The sequence below is a fragment of the Bufo gargarizans genome, chromosome 2 (assembly GCF_014858855.1).
Source record: "Bufo gargarizans isolate SCDJY-AF-19 chromosome 2, ASM1485885v1, whole genome shotgun sequence".
Classification (NCBI taxonomy): Eukaryota; Metazoa; Chordata; class Amphibia; order Anura; family Bufonidae; genus Bufo; species Bufo gargarizans.
In genome coordinates this window covers 249,267,517-249,295,344 of record NC_058081.1, presented here as the reverse complement: position 1 = coordinate 249,295,344, position 27,828 = coordinate 249,267,517, and the positions used below count along the sequence as shown (strand labels likewise).

General features: G+C 41.3%; 1 protein-coding gene across 1 annotated transcript in view; it reads right to left on the bottom strand.

Moving 5' to 3' along the window:
• The window catches only part of CPNE8 (copine 8), a 269,455-nt gene that overhangs the window by 141,361 nt on the left and 100,266 nt on the right, over window positions 1-27,828 (bottom strand). Inside the window, exons 2-3 of the mRNA XM_044280216.1 lie at window positions 18,792-18,832; window positions 6,946-6,992 (exon numbers count right to left, since the gene is read on the bottom strand). Coding sequence (XP_044136151.1) covers window positions 6,946-6,992; window positions 18,792-18,832 — 88 coding nt within the window. The remainder of the gene's footprint in view (window positions 1-6,945; window positions 6,993-18,791; window positions 18,833-27,828) is intronic.

Sequence of the window (27,828 nt, the reverse complement as noted above, 5' to 3'; positions counted from 1 at the left end):
AGCTTCTGGCACGTGCGGCGCCCAGAGAACAAACAAAGACAGACTAGATGCATACAGAGCCTTATATATATATATGTACAGTATATTCTATATATTGCTATCTTGTCTTATATAGGTCTCCAGCACCATGTTTGAGTTATTAAATCTCAGTCAACATAGCAAAGCTGTCAAGTGAGCAGCAGCATCCATAAATCATATTACTGTGCCTGTGGGCAATTCAAAAACAGGAATATTTGAATGATACTAAGAAAGTTAGCGTTCAGACAAAACATGCAATAGCATAAGATAATCAGAAGTCGCACTACATTTTTTCCGGAAAAGTTTAAATACATACAGTTTTGAGGAGTTTCTTTAGCCGAAGCGGAATATGAAAGTTGCATTAATATATAGTCTACTATATACGTAGACTATTTTAAATGTATCCGACATCATACACTAACCACAAGATCACTACCGCCACAACAGAGCCATACACAGTGCTGCCATAGCAAAGCAATACATGATGCTTACATAATAGTGCCACCATAAAAAAAAGCCATACACAGTGCTTCTATAAAAGTGATGCCATAAGAGCTGCACACTGCTCCATAATAGTTAGACCATAACAAAGCCATACACAGTGCTTCCATAAAAGTGATGCCATAAGAGTCACACACTACTCCATAACAGAATGATACACAGTGCTGTCATAACATAGCCATACACAATGCTTCCATAACAGTACCGCAGAGCAATTTTTGGTTGTTGATTTTCACTCATACTTGCAACATAATCCATGTCCACCTACTTTGCCTATCCCTTGCCCATGCCACTTGGCAGACACGTACAAACGAGGGAAAGCAGCATAGAAATTATAAGCAGCTTTAGGTGTGGGTAATCACACACAGGCTGATGTGGTTTTATATATATAGATATATAGAGAGAGAGAGAGAGAGAGAGTCTGTCCTTGTGTCCCTGCTGCTCTATACACAATGATGATGCTAGTGCCACCTCCTGAACAGCGCCGGTCACTGTGGAGCCGCTTCCATCCGGGTCACATCACTTCCCTAGACGCTTCTAATGCCTGTGCCGCTTCTTTCCCGCTAACATGCTGCCTTAATAGTCAGAACGTAATAGTCAGAACAGACACCACAAATGCCTGCCCAGCTGCCCCTATCTTTTACCACATGAAAGCGCTGCTTAAAAAGGGGTTGTGCGGGTTCAGAGCTGAACCCGGACAGCCCTCCATTTTCACCCCTGCAGCCCTCCTGACATAAGCATCGGAGCAATTAATGCTCCGATGCTCTCCTTTGCCCTGCGCTAAGCTGCGCAAGGCAAAGGCATTTTTTGGAGATCCGGTGATGTACTGAGGCTCTCCATGGGGCTGCCAGGAACTCTGGTGACGTCACTGGCACTGATGGGCGGGATTTAGCTCTGCCCTAGCCAGTAAAACGGCTAAGACAGACCTAAAGCCCGCCAATCAGAGCCGGTGACGTCAGCGAGCACACTGCCGGGTGGAAGTTTCCGCCCGGAAGTGCGTTATTGAAAACAAAAGAGCCCGTGCCCTGCACGATGTAGTGCAGGGCAAGGGGGCGCATCGAAGCTCCGATGCTAGCCCCAGGGAAGCTGCCAGGGTGAAAATAAGGGTATGTCCGGGTTCAGCTCTGAACCCGAACAACCCCTTTAACACTAGAAAACAGTGGCTACTTACCCCACCATGTAACTTAAAGCCTATGTAGACCTCTTATTTTTTTTTTATTATTGCATTGTACTCATTTTTATTTGTCCTTATTAAACATATAGCATCCTTTTTTTCTGTACGGAGCCGAGATGCTCTAGTAGCACCCTTTGGATTTTCTGTCTTTTCCGTCAGACCAGGAGATGAAGGACTCATCTTTGCGCTCTGATCTAATAAACACTCATAGCTCAGTTGTTACTTATTGGAATGTGGCTTTTATAAATGTTTATGGCCTCTCAATAGTTTAGAGATAAGGTTTATTAGATGTCTGGCACAAAGTGAAAGTTAATATACCAATCACACAGCTAGAAAAACAGTTAACCCTGTGACAGAACGGCTCAATTTCAACAAAAAATAAGTAAAATGCAATCATTAAAAAATTGCTTCAGAAGGTGTACATAGTCCTTAAACTCTTCCAAGATGGCAGAGCATCCACACATAAGAGTGTACCCCTTCACAGTGAAATCAGAAAGGAGGAGCATCGAGCAGTAGCAGTTCTCCCTCCCTCAGAACAAAGCTTTCTACTTGTTGCCTAACCCATGTTCTGACCTGCTGCGCCTATGAAGTATTGTCATTTTGGTCATCAGCAAGTATTGCTGTACTGCCCGTACCGTTCACAGTGCGCAGGGACGGTGGAGGGCGTATTACGCCTAGGACTTTTGTCAAAGCTTAATAGTGCCTGTACAGTCTGTGACGCTTGAAAATGAGTTTATTGTGACCTCTGCAAACAATACAGTGTAGGGATCGACCGATATTGATTTTTTAGGGCCGATACCGATACCGATAATTTGTGAACTTTCAGGCCGATAGCCGATAATTTATACCGATATTCTGGGAATTTTCATTTTTGAAAAAAAAATTAAAATTCCCACAAATCTGCTGAAAATTAATGTTTATTGTTAATGTGTATTTTTATTTTTTTTGTAAATCTTTCTTTTTCATTTATATTTAATATTTTGGTGTTTTTATTTTTATTACTTTCTTTTTTTTTTTAACTAACTTTTAGCCCCCTTAGGGACTAGAACCCTTGTCCTATTCACCCTGATAGAGATCTATCAGGGTGAATAGGAGCTCACACTGTCCCTGCTGCTGTGTGCTTTGTGCACACAGCAGCATGGAGCTTATCATGGCAGCCAGGGCTTCAATAGCGTCCTGGCTGCCATGGTAACCGATCGGAGCCCCAGCATTCATTACACTGCTGGGGCTCCGATCGGAGGAGCAGGGGAGAGGGAATCCTGTGGGGGGCGCACTGCGACTGGGGTGGGGTGGGGCGCACCACTGTTTAATACTGGGGGGGAGGGGGGCGCACTGCGCCACCAATGCTTAATACTCTGGGGGCTTGGGGGGGGAGGCGCACTGCGCCACCAATGCCTAATATTGGGGGGGCGCACTGCGCCACCAATGTCTGATACTGGGGGGCTTGGGGGGGCGCACTGCGCCACCAATGAAGCTTAATCTCTAATTTATTCATATACAGGAGGCGGGAGCTGGCTGCAGGATCACATAGCCGGCTCCCGACCTCTATGAGCAGTAGCTGCGATCCGCGGCACCTGAGGAGTTAACTACCGCAGATCGCAGCTACAGCTCATAGAGGCCGGGAGCCGGCTATGTGATCCTGCAGCTCCCGCCTCCTGTATATGAATTAATGTGAGATTAAGCTTCATTGGTGGCGCAGTGGCCATAGCTCCTCCCCTCCTCTTGTCCCCTGTCCTCCCATTGGCTGGAGCGGCAGCAGCAGCACAGGGGGAGGAGACACTGCTTCTTCTCTCCTGTGCTGCTGCTGAGGGAACACGGAGAGCGCTGTCAGCAGCGCGATCTGTGTTCCCAGGACGTTATCGGAATATCGGCAAAATAAATGCCGATACCGATAACGTTCAAAATCCTGAATATCGGCCGATAATATCGGTAAATCCGATAATCGGTCGATCCCTAATACAGTGCATTTGGAAAGTTAGCAGACCCTTTCCCTTTTTTCATATTTTGTTATATTACATCCTTGTGCTAAAATAAAAATAAAATAAAAGGTTTTTCCCATCATTCTGCACTCAATACCCCATAATGACAAAGTGAAAACAGGATGGTCAAAACTATGCCGATTTATTTAACCCGAAAAACTAAACACTGGATTGACACAAGTATTCGGCCCCTTTAGGCCTTATGCACATAACTGAGTGGATGCTGACCCATTAATTTCAAGGGGGCTGCAAAATGTGCAAAACGCACACTGTGTGTTGTCTGCATTTTGACAATGAGTCTTGCAGAAATTGTGGGATGTACACGTCCAGTATTTGTGTTTTGTGGGCCTACAGTTTGCAGATCGCAAAACATATGCATGAAGTCTTACTCAGGACTCAGTAGAAGCACCTTTGGCAGTCTTCTTGGGTACGATGCCGCAAGATTTGCACACCTGGATTTGGGACCTTTCTGCAATTCTTCACTGCAGATCCTCTCAAGCTCTGACAGGTTGAATAGGAACCGTCAGAGGACAGCCATTTTCAGGTCTCGCCAGAGAAGTTTGATTGGGTTCAAGTCAGATCTCTGGCTGGGCCACACAAGAATATTTACAATGTTTTGTCTAAGCTACTCCAGTGTTGTCCTGGGTGTGTGCTTACAGTCATTATCTTGTTGGAAGGTAAACCTTCGGCCCAGAGCACTCTGCATCAGGTTTTCATAAAGAATATCTCTCTGCTTTGCTCCATTTAGCTTTCCCTCAATCCTGACCAGCCTCTCTGTCCCAGCTGCTGAAACCCCCCCCTCCCCCACAACATGATGCTGCTACCACCATGCTTCACCGTAGGTATGGTATTGGGAAGTGACCATTGGGTTCTTGGTAACCTCTATTACCAAGGGCCTTTTCTCCTGATTTTTTTTTTTTTCGGTGGGACAACTATAGTAGCTCTAGGAAGAGCTGGTTGCTTCTTCCATTTAAGAATTAGTGCAGTGCAGCAGATTTTTTTTGTACCCTTCTCTAGAGCTGTGCCTCCATACAATCCTGTCTTTGTGTTCTATAAGAAGTTCTTTCCTCCCCATGGCTTGGTTTTTGCTCTGATATGCATTGCTAGTCATGAGACTTATGTAGACAGGGATGAGTTTTTTTCCGATATGAAGTCCAATCAACTGAATTTCACCACAAGTGGATTCCACACAAGGCCACAACATAACAAAATTTGAAAAAGGCTGTCATAAAAACACATACAATTCCTCCGAAACAACGAAGCACGTCATAATGTTTGCTTCTATAGTACAAAAGCACAGTTTTCTTTCTAATGTAAAGAAGGATCATGGCAATTTAGAAGAAATATTGGATAACTATATATGGAGATGGGTATCGTAAGAGATATCAATTATTATGGTATTGGGATCAATAGCTTTTAATATCGATGGAACACATTATGGCTGATCGTAAAACCAATCTTTGCATATATTTTGCTATGAATGCTATCTTAAAGCAAATACTGCGCATCCATTGTGGATGTAAAGGGACACAATTTTTGTGTGGCTGCTTTTCTCTCATTTCAGGATAAAACTCCTACATAGATATGTAATCCATTGTTATTTTACTGCTGCTGTGGGAGAAAAGTGTTATCTACTAGTATACTAGTAGCTTATATAATTTAGGATGACAGTATGATAGCTCTATTGTTTTAACAGACCTAGATAAAAATCCCCTCAGAAGTGCTTTGTATTTATCAGTGTAATGTGTGATGCTCTAATTGAGTCACTGGTGATGGTGTGAGAATGGTGTGAATCATAATTGTACTGACCTGCAGAATGAACTTAATACAAAATATGTAAAACAATGGCAGAATTGACCTTTTTCCCACTCCATTTCAAATTCTATTTAGCTTCCCACTACATAATATGGAATATTAATTATTAACATTAGAAAGCACAACTTGTCCCAAGCACAAGCTCTGATTTGGATATTTGAACAGAAAAGGCTATGGTTCCTGGAATCCAGGGAGTAAAAAATGAAAACAAAGAAACAGAAAATGACTGCCACAAAGGGATACACGAGAGCCTGTCACATCCTCCAGAAGAGCGGCTGTTCCACATTAATCCACATGGACAATGTCATAACTCTGGTTTACTATCTTTTGAGGATCACTCCCCCTTGACAGTGCATGCCTTGAATCATCAGAAGCTCATAATACAGGAATGGCCTGCTTAGGAAGGGGTTGGGGGGAGGCGCTAGTAACAAAGTAAAAAATAAATAAAATAACACTACTGGAATTTGTAAAGCAGCGGCTATAGCCAGTTATGGCTGCTGCTGTTTCTAGAAGACATTACACGTCCTCTTTAAAACAATAAAACACTACTTAAAGGGAATCAGATTACAGTTTTAGTTAATAAAGGGCATATGTGAGCAGGCTTAAATCAGACATATTTCCTGGTAGGGTTGATCCTGCTAGTAAAAGCATTTCTTTCTTTTGTAAATCTATTACTATGTGCATGAGGAATTCAACTTTTTCAATTTTTAATAATGATGCTCCTCCTCAATGAACAAGGGGGTGAGTGGCAAAAAGAAGTACTAAAACCTCTGAACGCTGCTCATCATTAGCCATTGGATGGTGCGGCAGTGGTGACCAGTTATGATGTCCTCGGTGTTAGCATGCCCATTTTGTCTAGGTTGAAGTTCAGCTCAGCACAGTCAATCAAGACAGAATAGGTGTACTGAAAACTAGGACAATGTGACTAATCAGCACTGCCAACACTGATGAGTGGCACACACTGGTTTAATAGCTTTTTCTCTCTTAAAAAAATAAAATCATTAACTTTCAAAGGTGGCATATCTAGAAAAGTGTCTACAAGCACTGTAGCAGCATGGTAGTCGTTTAATAACCAAAACCATACTGACAGGTTCCCTAATTAGGGTTTTCCACTGCACGTGTGTGGTCATTATTGTATGGAATATACAGAACCACCAGTGCATGCTCACTCATTCCTAGTGTCAGAGCAGTGCCATCCTAGAGGTCTAAGTCCAATGATAAGACAATTATCCTTATCAATATATCATAAATGCCAACAGTGAAGAAACTATGCTGATGTGCACAGCACAGCATGAAAAATCAGCACAGACACTGCTTGTGTTTTTTTGTTACAGGAACATGTTTTCAATACCTTTACTATTATTGCTTTATCACCAATACCTTTATTATCATTCCTTATCATTCTGACAATACGGTAGGTATGATAACATTATTGATATAGTGAAATAGAAATCTTACCTCTCTCCATTCCTTGTTTCCAATACCTTGCGTATACAATACACATACTGTAACAGGATAGAAAGAAAATATCTCTGTTAATCTTAGTACAATTGGCGTCATGTAAATAGTAACAAGTCCAAACCTCTGGTTTTGAAGATTAGAGATCGGGATGAGCGAATCGACTTTGGATGAAACATCGAAGTCGATTCGCATAAAACTTTGTTTGAATACTGTATGGAGCGAGCGCACTGTACAGTAATAGAATGTATTGGCTTGGAACCAAAGCAAAGTTCTTTAAAAGGTTTTTAACAGAAGAAATTTATTTTTGAAGCTATTACCCGAAGTCTCGCGAGACTTCGCGAAGTAATAACTTCGGCTCATCTGAACCAATACATTCTTATACTGTACGGAGCAAATCGACTTCGGATATTTCATCCCTAATTAGAGATAATGAATATCATACATTCTCTATAATATGATTTCTCTCTCCTGTAAGATCAGATACTGCTTTGATGTTATAAATGGCCACTACTGATCTTCCTTTCAGTTATGTCTGGACATTATACCACTCGTCTACATGGTCATTATTTTTACATGTTATTGCTTAAAGGTAATTTGTTTTCCTTCTTTCCATTCACATGGAACTAGGCTGAAATCTAGTGAGTCACTATCTACCTCAGCTCTGGCCTAGAAAACTAGGCTATCCTGTCAGCTGTAATTTTGCCTGCTGTGTGAGCTACAATAGTTGAGCACTGCAACAAATGTTCTCTTTTCTAAACAAGGAAAATGTCAAGCTTCGCTAAAAGGTCATCGCTATGAAAATGTTCCATTGTGGTGGTAGACCTCCTTACAAAATGTGCCTACAACATAGCATTTAAGTTTACGCTTAAAACCAGATGTACTGTATATTTACACACCATACGTAGGGGGACATTTATCAAATCAGATACATGAGTTTTGTGGCTTTAAAATGTCGCAAGTCATGTCGATTGCAGTGTTTTCTGTAACAGTTGGTGAAATTTTGAGACTTGGTGAGACTCGCCAATTTTCAAAGTGGTCTATGTTTAAGGACTTGTTCACACGACCTTGCCGTTGCGGAACGGAACAGGAGGCCCGTTATAGAAATGCCTATTCTTGTCCGCAAAACGGACAAGAATAGGACAGGACTCATCATTTTTGCAGGGCCACGGAACAGAGCAACGGATGCGGACAGCACACAGAGTGCTGTCCGCATCTTTTGCGGACCCATCGAAATGAATGGCTCCCTATACGGACCGTATGCAGAAAGCAGTAAATGGCCCGTATACGGATAGCAAATTACGTTCATGTGAACGAGCCCTACGGCAGAGAACAGCACCTGCTCCTAGAGGCTCAGTTTGCCCACCTCTTTTCATGCCCTTCTTCTCCTGACTGACAGGGCCAGGACAGCGCTGCTCTCCTCCAGCCGGCCGTGTCTACTAAGAAAATCTCGCGTCTGCGCCGTCCCATTCAGTATTTGGTGCAGGCGTAGTGAGGGAAGGACGTTCCCCTCGTGTCCTTCCCTCACTGCGCCGAATACTGAATGGGACCGCGCAGGCGCGATATTTTCTTAGTAGACACGGCCGAGGGGGGGAGAGAAGCCGGAGAAGAAGAGCGTGAAAAGAGGTGGGCAAACTGAGTCTTTAGGAGCAGGTGCAATGCATATTATAAAAGTGATATAGCACTAATATAGTTATCTTCAGCTGACATTAGCACATCGCTAATGTCAGCCAGCTTAATATTCATTTTTCAGGTGACAGGAACCTTTTTAAAGCTGAGAAAGGAAAACATTACAATGCATTCGGAAAAACTTTAGTCCCTTTCACTATTATGTTGTGAATGTGCTAAAAAACTAAAAATGCCCCCATGAATCTGCACTCAATACCCCATAATGAGAAAGTAAAAACTGAATTTTAGAGTTTTTTTGCCAATTTATTAAAAAGGAAAATTTAAAATCTTGCATTGAGACAAGTGTTCAGACCTTCTACTTCGGACTTAGTTGAAGCACCTTTGGCAGAAATTACAGCCTCTAGTCTTCTTGGGTATGATGCCACAAGGTTTGTACAACTGGATTTGGGGATTTTCAGCAGAATTTTGTTTTCTGCATATCCTCTAAAGCTCTGTCACGTTGAATGAGGAATGTCAGTGGACTGCCATTTGAAGGTCTCTTTAGTGATGTTCGATTTGGTTCAAGTCCAGATTCTGGCTGGGCCACTCAAAGAACATTCACAGAGCTATCCCTAAGCCACTCCGGTGTTGTTTTGGCTGTACGCTTAGGGTCATTGTCTTGCTGGAAAGTGTACCTTTGGCGCAGGTCTGAGTCAAGAGCACTCAGGATTAGGTTTTTATTAAGAATATCTCTGTACTTTGTTTCATTGACTTTTCCAAGTTACCAGTCTCCCTGTCCCAGCCACTGAAAAACATCCACACAGCATAATGCTTCACCACTATGCTTCACGATATGACACACAGAATTGGGGCAAAAAGTTCAATCTTAGTTTCATTTGCCTGAAAGTCCTTCAGCTGCTTTTTTGCAAATTCCAGGCTTTCATGTGTCTTTTATTGAGTATAGGCTTTTTTTTTTGTTCTGGTTGATCTTCTGGAGGTTTCTCCCTTCTGCACACATGATCTTTTTAGCTCAGCCAGAGTTACGGCTGGGTCACCTCTCTTAACAAGACCCTTCTCCCAATTACTTAGTTTGTTGGGGTGAGAAGCTCTTGAAAGAGTCCTGGTTGTTCCAAACTTCTTCAATCTAAGAGGTATGTCAGCCTCTTGGGACCTTTCAGTGCAGCAGGAATGTTTTTGTATCCTTCTCCAGAGCTGTGCCTCCACACAATCCTGTCTCTGAGCTCTGTAGGCAGTTCTTTGCTCTTCATGGCTTGATTTTTCATCTGTGAGACCTTATATAGACAGAGGTGTGCCTTTCCAAATCATGTTCAATCAACTGAATTTACCACCAGTGGACTCCAAGCATGGTATAGAAACATCTCAAATATGATCAAGAGATATGAGAGACTCCCAGAGCTAAATTTCAAGTGACACAGCAAAGGGTCTAAATACTTATGTCCATGCAAAAAAAAATAGTTTTTGCTTTTTAATACATTTGCTAACAATTCTAAAATTCTGTTTCCACTTTCTCATTATGCGGTACTGAGCACAGAATTGATGTGGGAAAACTTTTTTAGCACAAGGCTATCACAAAATGTGACAGATGTGAAAGTGTTCCAATGTATTGTACAGTAATACTAGCAATAGGAGATTATGCTGGGAGAAGTTAGAATGACAAAGATCATCTTTATGAAATTATATACAGAGTTATATACCAATATAGGTCGATATGTGATAAAATAAATATCTTGAGGGCACTAGTTCTTCCACCCTGAGTGCCACTCAAAGGAATCCCCTGAAAAAAAGTGCGTAAGAGTGCATGAAGGGAGAACTTGTCTTCTCTCCTAAACCATGGACAAAACAAAAGCCCAAAGGGCTCCCTGGTTACAAACAACTATTCTACTTGTCAGAATAAAACATTGTTCTCATCAGGGAGCCTGTAGGAATCTTGTGATGCCTGTTGTTCAGGCAGCAAAAACCTCATGACATGTTCAATTTCAAGCATTATTAACTTAAGGAAAAAAAAAATATACTTTTAGTGTCAAAAGTTTTGATTGGTGGGCGTCTGATTGCAGAGATCCCCACTGATCTCTAGAACAAGGGGAGAGAAGCGCTCACATAGCATGCTCTCTCACCTTGCTGAACGAGACGGGCTCTACAGATATTTAAGGGCCCGTCTCGCTTCCATCCTCAGCCTCAAGGAGGGACAGCACGATATGTGCACGTTTCTCTCCTTGTTCCAGAGATCGGTGGGGGTTCAGCACTTAGACCCCATCTGATCAAAAATTTTGATGTCTTTATGACATATCAATTTTATTTATTTTTTGGAAAAGTAAGTGAAACTTTAACTTCCAAGAAGATGTGAATATTTAGAAAGTTATCAGACAACCAGTTTAATAAACTGGCCAACCCACTGTAATTATAACAGATTAGGTGATACATTATTTTATAGACAGACAGATAAAATAAAAGGAAAAAAAATACATAATAGGTGTAAAATCTTCTAAGGAACTGTTTTCAAGTCTTCAAAATTAAATCCAAGACAAGTGTCAGCACTCAAATTTGTGAAAATACGGTGACCACATTATTCACCCATAGCCCGCTGAGGAACAGAGGGAGATTTTCCAGCCATATAAAGCATTGCAATGGCTTTGCCTATAACAAATTGCAATAATAGGACCAGATTTCCTCAGCAAAGTTATTTTTTTTAAACAAATAGTGCCACACTAGTCTACAGGTTTTGTCTGGTATTGTAGTTCAGCTGTAATAAAGTGAAGGCAAATGTCCAGAATCACGCACAACCTTTGGACAGTTTTTTTTTCCTAATCCAGTAAAACCCCTTTAAGAATTCTGAGAAAACAAAGCTCTGGGTCAAAGGGACCAGTTCTTGGAGGATATTTGATAATACGGACACTATTTTCTGCCAAAATTAGAATTGTTGGGGCTTTGCCAAAAATCTAAATGAACTGTCTTATATCTGTGGATCTACAACCCATTCTGAACACAAGCACGGGGGGGGGAGGCCGGGTTGAGATACTACTAATGCCCTATAGTGCTTTTAAGCTATAATCCTCTGTTAACCCAGCAAACGCAGCGATTTTCCATTTTTGTTTTTCACTCCCTGCCTTCGCGGAGTCATAACTTTTTTATTTTTTCATTCACTTAGCCATATGTTTTTGCAGAACAAATTGTACTTTAAAATGACACCATTTAATATTGCCTAGAATGTAGTGAGAAACTAGAAAAAAATTCTAAAAAACTTACTTGTGCCCTTCATTCTTCAGGTCAGTATACTATGTGCATATATATATACATATAAATACATACATACACACACACACACATATATACTGTATTTTTCACTTTATAAGATGCACTCAAATCAAGATGGCCGGCCCTTTTGCAGGAGCTGTTGCTAAGCCTGCTCCTGAGCGTGCTTATGTGCTTAAGTGTCGAGCGGGTCTGTTCCATACCAGAGGAGGAGGAGAAGGGAGGAGAGTAGTTCTTCTCCTCTGCATTGCCGCCCGCATGTAACGCTGATTAGTGGTGTGCGCCGGCGGGAACTACTGCTTCTCCCTGCCAGCTTACTCCCCATATTTCCTTACCAGGAGCGCCGTTGTTACAGAGCTCTGCCGCTCCTGCTGTGAAAGAGAAAGCAACGGAGCGGTCCTGCTGTGAGAAAGAACAGAGTGCTCCTGCTGTGTGAGAGAAAGCAACTGGCCATCTGTCGCCTTTTGTGATTTCCTGGCCTGTCACCTAAAGTCCTGGTTAAGTGACGGCTCAGGGGCCGGTCTACAAATTAAATGTGTGCTAAATATGACTATAACTCCCCTCATCTATAGGAATGCACCCATGTACTGCAGTACATGGGTGCATCCCTATGGATGAGGGAGGTTATAGTCGTATTTAATATAAACACAGGCCAATAATGGAACAGTCCCTGGACAGTGTTTATATTTAAAGTGACTATAATTCCCCTCTCTCAAAACAGTGGGTGATCCACGGATCTCTCAAAACAGTGGGTATTCCACGGATCTCTCAAAACAGTGGGTATTCCACGGATCTCTCAAAACAGTGGGTGATCCACGGATCTCCCAAAACAGTGGGTGATCCACGGATCTCCCATAACAGTGGGTGATCCACGGATCTCCCATAACAGTGGGTGATCCACGGATCTCCCATAACAGTGGGTGATCCACAGATCTCCCATAACAGTGGGTGATTCACAGATCTCCCATAACAGTGTCACCCAGAGATTCCCCATAACAGTGCATCATCCACAGACCCCCATTAGTTCAAAACCCACCAAAAGCACACCATTTGGTTCAACCTATTATTTTTCTCATTTACCTCCTTAAAAACCTAGGTAGGTCCTATCATCAGGTGCGTCTTATAAAGCGAAAAATCCAGTATATATAGTTTTTCTTGAGTTTTAATACTGAAAAAAAGAAATACTTTTGAAAAAAATTTTTTTTTTCTTTTCATCACCCATGATTTTTTTATAGTTATTTCTATGAAGATGTGTGAGGGATAATTTTTTGCTGGACAAGCTCTAGTTTTAATACCATTTTGGGGTGTGTATGACTTTTTGATCACTTTTTATTCATTTTTTTGGGATTACTCATTTTATTCATTTTTTTCCATTACGCCATTTACTGTATGGGATACATTTTTTAAAGGGATTCTGTCATGAGAAATTGGTCCTATAAGCTAAACATATGGCGATGTCCCTTGTAAAACACTGAATCCTAAAGTGAGTTTATCAAATGCCCCTGTGGCTCTATATTCATAAAAAAGAGGTTTATATCACCTGTCAATCACTTTGAAATGTGTCCAAGGGGACGCCTCATGGTGAAAGGTGCCCAGCTGCATTCATCTCGTTTAGGTGCCCAGCGCCGCTTTCAATGCTGAAATCGTCGCCCTCCCTTTTTTTCGATCCGCCTACCTCAGCTCAGTTAAACGCCACCCCTCGTACGTCCGCTCGATTCAGCCAGATCCTGGGCGTGCGCACTAGGTATAACCTGATGTGCCCGTGCGGAGTACTGGCAGCGGCCTCGTTTAGCAAAGTGCGCACTTCGCTCGAACCTCCACTGACTGCCCTATTACAGGCTGTAATAGGGCAGTCAGTGGAGGCTCGAGTTAAGTGCGCCGGCCGGCGCATGCGCACTTCGCTTAACGAGGCCGCTGCCAGTAGTCTGCACAGGCGCATCAGGTTATACCTAGTGATTCAGTGTTTTACAAGGGACATCGCCATATGTTTAGCTTATAGGACCAATTTCTCATGACAGAATCCCTTTAATATTTGAATACTATGGGCGTTTTCGCATGCGGTGATGCCCATGATGTAGATTTTTTTAAATTGTCTAAATGTTTTTACTTTGATTTTGTGGAAAGGGGGGGGGTGATTTGAATTTTATTTAAAAAAACTTTTTTTAAATGGACCATAACATACAATCATTATGCAATTTGTATAGAGTAATGAAATGTTCTCTATTATTTTATACAGAAATCGCTAAATTACAATTCAGTGCCACCTTCTGGTCTGAACTGTAATATACAAGTAATGAGTCTGGAAGCCTAGTACAGGCTCAGGCTCATTACTTACAAGGGACGCCTTTCCCCAATCTCCGACCAGGGTAAGCGTTTCTGCCCGCGAAGAGCGTGCTTCTGGATTATCAACCTCTCAGATGCTGTGGTAACACTTGACCACTCCATTTGAGGGGTTAAAATGTCCGCGATCGGCATTACCGCCAATTGTGGAGATTAGCTGCGGGTGTCTGTTGTATGAAACAGCAAGCACCTAGTAGCTATGGCGCTTGTTCTGCTTCCTAGCAGGTGCCATCTTGACATGACATGTACAGCAGATGTCAGGAAGGGGTTAAGGTAGTTTTGCATTTAGTTTTGATCCATACTGTAGTCTGGGCTGTTTGTCATAAGTTAAAGGGGTTGTCTCATGTGGAGAAAGTACAAGTAAATACAAGGCACTTACTAATATATTGTTCTTATCCATACTGCTTCCTATGCTGGCTTGATTCATTTTTCTAGACTGCTCGTTTTCCATGGTTACAGACCACCCTGCAATCCATCAGTGGTGGTGCTTTTTCCTATAGTGTGCAAGCTCAACCACCACTGATGGATTGCAGGGTGGTCTGTAACCATGGAAACAAGCAGTGTATAATGTGATGGAAAAATGAATCCAGCCAGCAAAGGAGGCAATATGGATAATAACAATAGATTAGTAAGTTGCATTTATCATGTAGAGAAAGTTAACACAAGGCACTTACTAAAGTGAGCCCGAAAATAATAAAAGTGCAGGATCTGCCCCCTCCCCCGGTATAGATGCACCACTGCATATGGGGTTGAGCACATATGGCTTTTGAATACCACGCCAATTTGTAGTTTGCATTTAGATTTTTTTTGGAGGTGTAGAAACTCCTAGTCTGAATGTACCTTTATTTCAATCTACAGGCAGCATTCTGGTGCACATGTGAGGCCCGGGCTATATCAGCCAGTCTTGGGTGGGGCTCAGAGCTCTCTGCCTCCTCCCATTGTATGCATGGTCACATGCTGGAGGTCACTGGAAGATTGCTTTGAGTCGGACCTTGCGCTCCTGTAATTCACCCACTGGCTCCTGGTATTGCCTATACGGCCCAGGTAGGTTTAACGTTAGGTCCCGAGCTACTTGAGAAACCTTGGCGTGGTGCTCGGGCTCAGACATGTCCTCATGTAGGACATGTTCACTAATCTCTCAATTTTAACACCAGTTTGAGGGCTTAGTAAGACCGCAGAGTGCACCTGTCTTTGTTTTTGTTATATTATTTTTACTGTTTATCACATCCACACATTTGTTATCCTGTGTAGGATGTCCATTGTGGTACGTGTGGTCCGCTGCAGTCCATTGTATGCATTTTTGCTGGGGACTGCTATTAGCAGCGGATCACAAGTGCAGGATCTGCCCCCCCGTATAGATGCACCACTGCATATGGGATTGAGCACTTCCTGCTTTTTAATACCATGCCAATCTGTAGTTTGTATTCAAAAATAATAAAACCATACAGTATATTAAAGTGTTCGTACATGGCCCTTTTTTAACTAGGTAAAATGGACTAAAAAATAAGATAAAAAGTGACAAATGCAGCACTCTTAAAATGTTTTCTTAAAAAAAGTTAATGTGCTGAGATGTAAAGGATCTAATCGCATGCAATACACTTGAGAGGAATTAATGATAAAGCATTCAGGGATCATTTAGCCTCCATGGGTGCAATGCAACCCTCCGGGATTACAACGACTGTACAAAGGGGAGTGACCAACTGATGGCTGAGAAATCAGAAAGACAGTTAAAATTGTATATTTCAGGTCCGTGGCATGCCTGAGAAATCCATGTTAACAATGAGAAGTGAAATAAATTGCACATATGACTTGTGAAACAGATGCTTCAGTTCTACTTAGTGTCATAAAATGGAAAACATAAAGCATTAGTCTTTCTGAAATAAAGCACATAATACTACCTGCGTGAAAGAAATTGAATAATATGTACACTGGGGACGGAAACCTGTGGATTTTCCATTCAAAAACTGTTCACAGTGTACAGTGGCAGCAAAGTGGATGATACTTTACCAAATCTCTTCCATACACTGTGGACTAAATCAGCACGTCCTCCACTTGGAAGCGGTGCAGATTTTTAATCTGCAGCATGTCAATTTATAATGTCGATTTTCACAGCAGATTTCAAACCTTTCTAATGCATAGGGTGAAATCCGCAGCGAGTCCACTACAAACTCCATGACAAAGCTCATACAGAGTCGAACTGGAAGCTTACATCCCCATGTGGAAATACTGTAGTTGTCACTAAGAGGGGATGACAAGCACATAGGACCGCATTGCTGAGAGGAGACCCTGCAGCTGAGATGGGTTGTCCAAAGTTAATGTCAAAGCATATGCAAATGGGGAAAAAAGTTATCCCTTTACAAAGTAACCCTTTTAACAAATATAAATTAAAATGACAAACAATCAGAAAATGCACCTAAGGTACAGAACCATACCATAATGCATGTCCTTTGTAATTTCATGAGCTAATAAATATTGTACATGTTAATGTTGGTTCATTCTGTAAAACTCCATTATGATTAAAAAGTATACTTTAAAACAGTGATCAAAAGTTTACAAATTCAACTTCAACACATAAGCACCACAAATGCATATTTGAAAGTAGTAATACGTACCATTTTTGTTAAAGACGTTAACTTGGAATGTTCCCAAAACACTGTGACCGTGAAATCACCACAATAGTTGGCAAGAAATTATTTGGGTTGGTCCTCGGAATATTGTCAAGGACAAAAAACGGCGGTAAACACCATTGCTAACAAGCTAATGAATAAGGGGAACATTGCGAATCAAAACAACGTTGCTCAAATTCATTGGCTCGTTGGCAATGCCATCAGCCATGTTTCAGTGGGTCAAGAATGTAAAAGGAGATGATATCCTTAAACGGCGAACTTTGATGTTATTCATATCATAATAAACTGAGCAATCAGGCGCCAAAACAGATTTATTTTATACACAAAGCAAGAAAATAAAATACAAAATCTAGAAAATTGCTTGCATATAAGGGTATTTAAAAGGGTTTCCCATAATTAAAACCATTTCTGATCCATGGAGGTCTGACATTTGGGAGCCCCACTGATCATGAGAATGGGAACACTGCCAATGCATTCATACTCTATAGGAAAGTCAGAGAGAGCCGAGTTTTGTCCTTGCTTATCTCCCATATACTTTTAACAGAATGTAAGTCCACACGTTCAACCAAAGCTCCATTCAAACAGGGGAAGTTTCATGATCTGTGCAGGTCCGACCTGTGAATAGGTGATAAGTTTTGATTATGGTAAACCCCCTTAAAGGGGTTCTCTGGAAATAATTAGTTTTTAGCAATTGCCTGCAGCCTGCCTGGACAGAGAGGCGGCAGCAAGGATGACTGATGCAGTGGGCAGCAGGTAAGTATGAATCTATTGAAAGGCAAGATGCGGCCCTTTATTCCCAGAGAACTCCTTCCTCAGGATAGGTCAACAATATCAGATTGGCGAAGGTCAGAAACCTGGGACCCCCTCCAATCAGCTAGTTGAAGAGAAAATTTAATGGGATGGCTCAATCCTGTTCAGGTGTATAGGAAAGAGTCGTCCCACAGAAGTGAATGGGACGGCTTGTAATTACACCTGCTCATTGCTGCGCTGTTGAAGGTGAGCAGGTAAACAATAAAGAGCGGGCCGCACTTGCACTGAGCGCAGGTTTCTCTTCAAGTAGCTGATTGGTGCGGCTGCCGAGTGCTGAAACTCGGGCGATCTGATATTGATGACCTATCCTGAGGATAAGTCATCAATATTAAAATCCTGGAAAACCCCTTTAAAAAAAGAGAGTCATATTAGTAAAAATATACATGCAGTCATGATTTTCTGCAAAAGTTTTTTTAAGAGATCTCGGAATCAAGGACATAACATACAAACCACCTTCATTATTATTTTATTACTTTGTCTTCCAATTTCTCTCACAAGGCAACTATGTAATGAAAGTGTTCCTCAGGGATTCACATACTGTAAATATGCTCCAATCTGACAGTGGTCACAGATGGTAATGGAACAGTAAATACAAACCGCACACAATGAGGATGGAGAGTACTGAAGTTGTGGTTAGATAGAATGGTCAGGCTGGAAGGAATAGGGTCATGCTACAAAATTTATGAATTCCCTGAAGAACAGATCCAGGTCTACAAGTCTAATGACTTACGAAAAAATTAACAGTTACTCTGAGCGAAACTTTATCACTTTTACTGAGGGTAAATGCTTAGGAAAAAATGCTCTAGTAAGAACAAAACATCTGGCAAAAGTACTGCAAGTATTTATTTTGGGATCATGAAGAAGGAACTTAGAGATTTTATGCCCATACATATCACTTTACTCATGTACTGAATTCACCCTTGAATAAATGCTACTCATGGACCCCAACTTTATCCTCTTCCCATCTGCTAAAATCCTCTGCCATTTTTCAGGAGCTAGTGCAAATGAGAACAAAGATGACACCAACAGTAGTATTGGTTACTGTCAGTATGAATGAGCCCTGACTTATAAATATACATTTATTACGTAGACAAATCAGATGTCAAATACATCCACTTTACAACCTCCCTAAAAATTAAGTATGGTATTGCTGACAAATAAACAAAAAAAGACAAACAATTTCCTACTTACATGGATCAGATTTGGAAAATGTATCTCTGTCCAAAAGATTCCTGTTTGGAAAAAAAAAAAGAATATGTTCATTAATTATTTGTAACACTCGATGACTAAATGTTCTTAAAATACAGGACCCGAAACCACTGCAAGGATTATACTGAATCACATTTCATTATCTTTGCAAACTTAAAGGGGTTGTCCGGGATTGGGGACATTGTTGTAAGGGTACAACAAGCACATAAATATTACATACATTCCTGTCCTACCTTTGCCAGAGTTTTCTGATGCCCTGTATTTATTTCATAAATGCTCAGCCAGAAGTTCAGATTTTCAAAGATTCAGTGACGTACCGGACTCCTTACTGGTGTGCTAAGCCTCTGCTTCCACTTAGCAAGGAGCCAGGTGACGTCACCAGCACAGAGAGGCGTTCTGGAGCTAGCAAGGAGGCTGTCAGTAAGAGGGAAATGTCAGGGCTAAACCACACCCCTCTGTGACATCACCGGGCACAGAGGGCGTTAGTCTGGGAAGGAGGCAGTATTTGGAGGAGGGAACTCGCCTCACTAAGGAACGCCCCCCTCTGCCGATGACATCACTGGCCATAGACAAGCATTATTAAGAGTAGAAGGAGGTGGTATTGGAGGCAGCAAACTATGCTATTTAGCATAGTGCACGCCTCCCATGGTCATTTGCAATGAATGGGCTGTGCTACAGTATGGGTACTAACCACGCCTCCCATGTCCCTACATGCCAGTCCGATCGCTCCCTGCCACTATTGTCTTTTATGCAATGCTAGCAGAGAGCAGATACATGGAAGCAGGGAGGGATTCAGCTTGTAGGCTTAGGTTTTAGGGGAGGAATACTGATGAGGAGTATGAGTGGCAGGAGGCGGAATACTGATTAGGGGGAGTGGAAAGGCTTGTGAGGTCCAGCTGCAGAGTCACGCAGCCTTGTGGGACCCATAAGGCAGTGCGGCCGGAAATGACATAACGCAGGAGCTGCTATGTAAACAATACTGATGAGCAGTATTAGGGACTCATAGGAGCAAAGGGGATGAGCATCAGGATGACTTTACTGCTCAATGTCAAGGTGATTAACGTTTTTAAAAATTACTTTGATCCCAAACAACCCCTTTAAGGACTCAAGCAGACACATGAAGCATGGCCTCCTAACCTACAGTAGCTTATGTTCTAATAGTGTTCTTCTACTGTCCCCACTCAACCTCTAACTTTCTTTTCAGAAAATAAGAATATCTTGATATTAGAAATCACAGGAAGCATCTCTGGTAACCCCATGTGACAAGATGATTTGCCCACATCTATCAGAAGCTATGGTTAAAAAAGAAATAAGATAAAAAAAATATAGTGTTGTTTATTGCTCCATGTCCATGCAATGTTTCAGCTCTGTCCTCTGAGCCTTTCTCAGGCTATAGACACTATAGTTATATATATATATATATCATTAGAAATTAGGAGAAGGATGAGAGACAGATGTAGGTGAAAAGCACATGAATGGCTGCAGGCTTCATCGTGTGCAACATCACGCATGTCACAAGCTAAGGCCAGAGATGATTAGCTGGAAATAGCCATACATCATCTGCAGTAGGCAATAAACAGCCTGAAGGGTGCTCAATAACAAATTCAGAAGAGACAAGGCTCAGGCTTCAGTCTCATCTGCATTGGAGCATCTGTTAAGAGCCTCTGTTGCAGATTCCAACAAAAAGTCGGGCAAAATAGCATAATATGTCGAGCTATTTTGTCCTGTAAAATGATAGACACCACTAAAGATACCCAAAAGATCCCATTGCGATCAGTGTGCTCTGTGAGGTGCTATTGGAGTCCGTTACGTGGTAGATCCAGCACCACCTACATTTTCATTGTCCTGCTCCTACGAAGCAAGTGGGAAACCAGCCTAAGAAGATGGTTGCCACCCAAATCAATCTTGGGTTAATCTTTTCAAATGTCCACATACATTCTTTCTGCCTGACATTTTATGATTCATAAACCTATAAAACAAAGCAGACTGTCCTGCTGAATCCAAGGTTCTTTCTTTTTTCTTTTCAATTCTCTTTTTATTAAATTTTCCGAGAAAAAGTATAACAGTGGTACAATATAATCTCAGAGTACATATGAGATCCAAGGTTCTTTCTAATAATATATTTGTTCACGGGGCATAACAAGCATTTTTATGATTAGAACAGTTTAAAGGTAACCTGTCGAATTGAAGATAGTGTCTGAGCTGTGGGCAGCATATTATAGAGCAGGAGAAGCTGAGCAGATTGCTAATAGTTTTATACGAAAAGATTCAAGATAACTTATATTTTATACATTTAAATTCCTACTCATTCTGGGCTGTGAAGTCCAGGAGGCGGTCCCATCAGTGATTGACAGCTCTCTCTGTATACAGTCATAAGGGGAGTGCTGTCAGACACTGATAGGACCGACTCCTCGACTTTAGAGCCCAGAATGAACAGGAATTAAAATTTATAAATTGCAGGTTTTACTGAATCTTTTCCCATAAAACTATATATCAATCTGCTCAGCTCCTCCTGCTCTATAACCTGCTGCCTGCAGATTCATTGCATTTTCATGGTGACAGGTTCCCTTTGACATCTGAGATATTGCAACAGGAAAAAGACAACGTGAAGACGTGAACAGCATGAATCTATCAGGTTCTACTGCTGGATAATAACAGCTTTGACAGTGCAAACAATTCATGTAAATATAACACCATACATTAATCACATTTAAATATGGCACTGTATTAATAAACTGCAAACCAACACCGTTTCGAAACCTGTGCACTTTGACAAAGTCAGTGTAAAACAAGACAGTTTTTTTTTATAGTAGCATTATACTATTTTACACTGGAGGTGAAAGAAAATTACTGTAAGAAGTTAGAGCAAGGAACTCAACTGAACTTCACAAATCACCATCTAGCTGTAGTTTAAAGCTTTAGAGCTCATGCATACAACACTCTATTACAATGAAAGGTATCACAAACCTATAGGGACATTTATCAAGACCAGCTTTTGTGCATCCGCAGGATGCACATAATTTATGTCAAGGCGCAGGCCTCAACGTAGATTTGGTGCATCCTCCAGTAGGCCGTGCATCAGACTGAAATCTATGGCAGCCTCCAAGTTGTCATAGATTTCATGAATGAAGATAAATGTGCTGAGCCTGCTGACCGCGCTCCCTCCAAGTACTCACCACGTCCCCTTTTTTAGAAAGTGGTGAAGATAATGTCAAAACGGCAGTTGCGACAAAATTTTGTTGCAGTAGCATTTAAAAAGTAGTTTGTAACTTTTTTTTTTTATTATTTCAACAAGTTCTCCTTTCTGTGTATAGCCATACAGTCAGACTGTAGCATGGGTTTGTATCCCCGTGAGGCACTGCCAGGAGAGTATGCCTTTGCATTACGACAGGTTATGGAGCATATCACAGAACCAAAATGCACTTATGTGCACGGGAGGTAAGACTGAGATTACCATTCAAAGTTATGAACAGATCGTTTTTTTCTGTCTTTGGAACAATGATTATAGAATCACATATTAAATATATCCTGCACTATGTGTCTATGATTTTAGACAGCCATTTCTTAATTACTTGATATCCATGGTTGGTTTGTGCAGGTTGTCATTTTGGACAAAGCCATACGTTAAAATGACAAATCACTAAGTGATCTATGCCATGATCTTGGGCCTAGCCCTAGCTTTCATTGATGAGATGCAGCACTATTGTTTATCATACATTTACTTTTCAACTACAGCCCGACAACTACTGAAAAAATCTATGTTCCATGCTCATTTGTATCTTGATGGTCAGCAGAAAAAGGTCTAAATCAGCCTGACTGTCCAAAATTTCTAGTGCATGACCAGCTTTACACTGTAGCTGTCATGAATTCAATTGATGTGTCTTATGGGTTTCCCAGACACTTCCAGCCAAAGGGTCATCAAAAGACACAAATGTCACACAGATGGCTTCCATGGTTATTTACAGAGCCACTTGACTTAATTGGGGAAACAGACCACATTCTGAGGCCAAGAATAGGGCATATTCTATAAATCGCAAATACACTATTTAGCTGACTGGTTGTGGTCAATGGACAAGCCGGGGTCAGGAAAGGCAGAGTTGATTTAATCTGGAAAACATGCAATAGGTCAAGACGGGTGAAACAGGTGAGCTAGAGATAGCTGGGTAAAACCACAAGGAGCCTGGGTGCTAACCGCATGTATGCGCAGTATTACTCCACAAGCAAGCACATGCCAAAAAATAAAATATATAAATCTCCATTGGACCATTTAAAAACAGGTAACCAGAGACCCTCAAATATTCAAGAAGGGTCTCCAGCCTCAGCAGAATTTATTATTAAGAATTTTAACTAGAGGTCCACGATACTATACAAACATAACAAATCCCAATACTACTCCATGATTAGAAACACAAACAAATGAAAATTACCACAATAAAGTGTCACAAGTGCAATAAGAAATTACAGTGAAGAATCAATAACAATATGACCTGTTTAGTTGATAACTGCAGTACTGCAAGAGGAAAAAAAATATTTTGCCACCATCAGTTTGTACAGCTTCATCAGGGGTGACACAGGGTCAATAGGCAGAGGTCAGGCACAGGAGTTCAGGACACAAAAAACACCTTTGAAGCTAGGAACCTTATTGCTCAGGCACCTTCCCATAGGAGAAGGCATCTTGATTCTCACATAGCGGTAATATGTTGTGTGACCAATTATCATGCTGCAAAACCACACACAATTTACAGCAAAATGCAGCACTTTTGAGATGTGGTTATGGGCTCTGGTGAGTCCGTGCACCTGAGAAGATCCTTTCCGGAGAGGTGAGAAGGATATTGTGTTTTGTGTGAACTGTCCAACACTGTGTACAGTTTGTGCTGCAAATAGTCTTGTACACTGAACTTGAGACTCCTCTGGTATCATGTAATTTTGTAAATGTTTCTAAGACTGCCTTCTCAGCTTAGAAAGCATTCAGTGTGCGCACTTGTTTTGTCCTTTTGTCAGATAATAGTTTGTATGAATTGTGAAGATGCTGCTTATTTCAGTTACTGCTGTCAGCTTTTGCTGATCACTAATGATGTGGCGCTGGAAAATTACTAGTGTGTGAAAGACACATGGAGACTCTAAGAACTTTCCTTTGTGCTTTCATAAAGCTTGCTGTTTTATCCAGAACATCTATTTATGTCCTCAATTAGTTCCATTGTTTCTTAAAATGAAAGAACAGATGCAAGGAATAAATAATAGCTCAGATAAGACATTTTTTAATTTTCGAAAGTCACAGACAAAAAATACCAAGCATAAAAACTACAGCTCTGGGGCAGAACTTCTGTCACAGAAGCTTTTTGTAAATATATGCATATTTATATGTGTGCATAGCCAATTATTAGCACGCCTAGTTTTAAAAGGGGTTTTCTGGTATTTTTATATTGATGGCCTATCCTTAGGTGAGACCGGCGGGAGCTCTACTCCCAGCACCCCTGGTGATCAGATGTTTGAGGATGCTGCAGCACTCACCAGAGCTCCGGTAAGCACTGTGGCCTCCTTGAAGTTTACCAAGCCCAGCACTGTCCATTTGATAGTGGCAGCTACGCCTACGTCATCATAAACATAAGCCATTAACATGAAAATCCTGGTATACCCCTTTAATACAAATACAGTATATCTAAATATGCTAATCTTGTAGCAAAAAAAAACTAAAAAAGAATGAAACAGGCAACTAAGGTCAATACAAGGAGTTCTTATTCTGACCCAATAGCAGAACAGAAACTAAGTGTCATTAAGTAACTGAATGTGGAAAAATTTAAAAGCTATGTACACCTTTGGGCAAATAATTTTTATTATTGCATTGTACTCATTTTAAGCTAAATATATTTTTTAATTGGTCTTTATTAAAAATATGGCATCCTTTTTTCTGTACAGAGCTGACATGCTCTAGTAGCAGCCTGTGGATTTTCTGTCTTTTCCCTCAGACTAAGAGCTGACGGACTCCTCGGGGGAGATTTATCAAGTTGGTGTAAAGTAGAACTGGCTTAGTTGCCCATAGCAACCAATCAGAGTCCTCCTTTCATTTTCCAAAGGAGCTGTGAAAAATGAAAGGTGAAATTTGATTGGTTGCTATGGGAAACTAAGCCAGTTTTCCTTTACACCAGTTTTGATAAATCTCCTCCCTTATCTCTGCTCTCTGACCTCCCAAACACTTATTATAGCTCAGTTCTTATCTTACTGATAAGAATGTGGCTTAAATAAGGGTTTATAACCTCTTAGTAGTTTAGAGATAAGGGTTATTAGATGACCAGGACAAAGTAAAAATAAGATTCACACAGCTAGAAAAACAGCTAACCCTTTGTGACAGAATAGCTCAATATTTTTAATAAAGGTCAATTTAAAAAAAAAGAAGACTCCAAAAGGTGTACATAGCCTTTGAGGATACATTCATATGTTCAAACTTCTAATTTTTGCTTCTGCTGGAATTCTGCAGCAGCAATATTATTACCAAATGGTGTAGATTTTATTGCAGAATTCATAGTGTAAATGGTGTGAGTGAAAACTCACAACATAAACTGACATGCCGCATTTCAAATCTGCAAGGCATCTGAAGTTACTGCATGGGTGCAAATATTTTTTACAGCATGCTCAAGGGATATTTTATTCCACTTTTCCACTAAAAAATGCTGCAGATTACTTGCATGCAATTCTTTTGACAAAAGTATTCAGCATATCCGTCCTATGTGGACTCACCCTAATTGCGGATTACATGCTGTTTTTTTGCGTGGATTTCTATGCAGAAAAACCACAATGCAAAACAATACCAGCAAAGTGAATCAGATTTCCCAAATCTCATCTATAAAGCGTGTATTTTGTATGTGCGTAAACTGACCTGACGTGTGGATTTTAAAATAGGATTGTTAAAATAAACAAAAAACGCATAAATCTGCTCAACCTCTCCTCCTGTGATATGTTCCTTAAGACTGAAAGGGTGTCTAAGGGGGGGGGACATGATTTAAGGGGTAGGGGATAACTATTAGATCAGTGGTGGTCCTACCACTGGGACCCCCACCAATCACAATAACAGGGGCCCTGTATTCCCTTGGAGCAACCCTGAAATGAACTGAGCAGCCTCTCAGGCATGTATGCAGCAGCTCCACTCATTTCTATGGGAATTCGGGAGATAGTGGCTATGGGACAAATTCTAACAACCCGGAATACCCTTTTAACTTATACAAATATATAAATGGGCTATACAAAAAATATGGAGAAGAGCTGTTTCATGTAAAATCCCCTCAGACAAGGGGGCACTGCCGCCATCTGGAGAAGAAAAAGTTCAGTCTCCAAATCCCAAAAAGATGTATTAAGCTGATAAGTAGACTGTAACTGACACACAGAATGTCGACCATTAAAATAGATGCACTCTCCAGGTTCCACACAACAAGAAGCTGAGCCTACAGTGGGCACAACGGGTCAGCTGAAGGCTGAATACACATCATTCTATCTAACAAATCCCAATTTTACAGAACTCTTTTTAATCAAGCACTTTACATATGAGACGAGGTAAAAGTACATTAAAGGCCTACAAATCGGCAACATGGATTGGAACGAATACACCTCAAATTGTTGAATGAATGTCACAAATCTGGATGTACGGAAAGCAAAAAGGGATCACAGCCAAGTACGAGGAAAGTACGGAAAAAACACATGCAGAGTTAGGGTTCCTGCACACGACCGTATCTGTTTTTGTGGTCCACAAATCGTGGATTCGTAAAACACAGATACACGCCGAGAGCCTGCCACCATTTTTTTTCTCCTGCAGAAATGCCCTATCCTTGACCACAAAACCGACAAGAATAAGACTTGTTCTTTTTCTTTGCGGGGCCACCGAACAGACTTATGGGTGTGGACGGCACACGGGTGTGCTGTCGACATATTTTGCAGCCTGAGATTAATGGGTTTGCATCCCGAGATTCAGACCAAAACTACGGCCGTGTGCATGAACTTCTCAGCCCGTAAATCTAATTCGAAGATCATAATTTCCAATATTTTACTTACAACATGTGTATGAGGTTCAACAGCAACTGCGGCTGAAAGCTGCACTAAATATATAATGTACCGTACATCCTGGAGAGAATTCGGCCACCATGCAGACAAGACATCATGGGGCCCCCCGATGTTCCCTGGCAGCCAGGTTTCCCCAGCAGCGGATAACATTTAATACAATGGAGAAGCAGAGAGCCATGGGTTCCCTGCTTCACTATTCAACTGCTGGTGTGCTGTGCAGTGCGATGAAGTGACATCATCATGCCTGCTGCGCCTAGCCACCAAACAGAGTGATCCGTTTAGTTTTTCGTTGGAATGTGGCTAGGTGAATTTTAATTTAGGAGACACAAAAGGTGTACAATGTGTTGGGAGGCGCATAAGGGTGCACCTCATTGGGTTCAGGACACATAAGGCAGCATCATACTATGCAAGGGGCACATAAGAGGGCATCATACTGTGTGTGGGGCACATAAGATGTCACTATACTGTGGGGGGAACATAGGCGGTCACAATATCAGCAGTGCTATGGGCTGGAGCTTAGAAGTACTATGGAGCAAACCTTAGTGGTGCTACAAAGTGGAAATTAGTGGAGTGACAGGGCCCCGAAAGACATCACTTTGCTTGAGACCCCAGAAAAGCGAAATTGTCCCTAAGTGTATGTGCCTTCAATATTGGAGTTATATTTAATACCAGTTTTTAGGTAAGAGTTAGCTACCAAATATACACGGCAACATCTTTAATACAATAGTAACTTCTACTGGACAGATATTACCACCACCATCACATACCAATTCCCGGACAATATCACTGTTAAATGTTAACTCATGAACAGATTGATTTGCACTGGCACTGAGCTTATGCACAGGACCACTGGTGTTTTTGCAGTCCACAAATCACAGATCTGCAAAACACAAATATCGGCTGTGTGCGTTTCCGCATTTTGTGGAACGGAACATCCTGCCCTCTCTCCATAAAGGGACAATAATGGCAC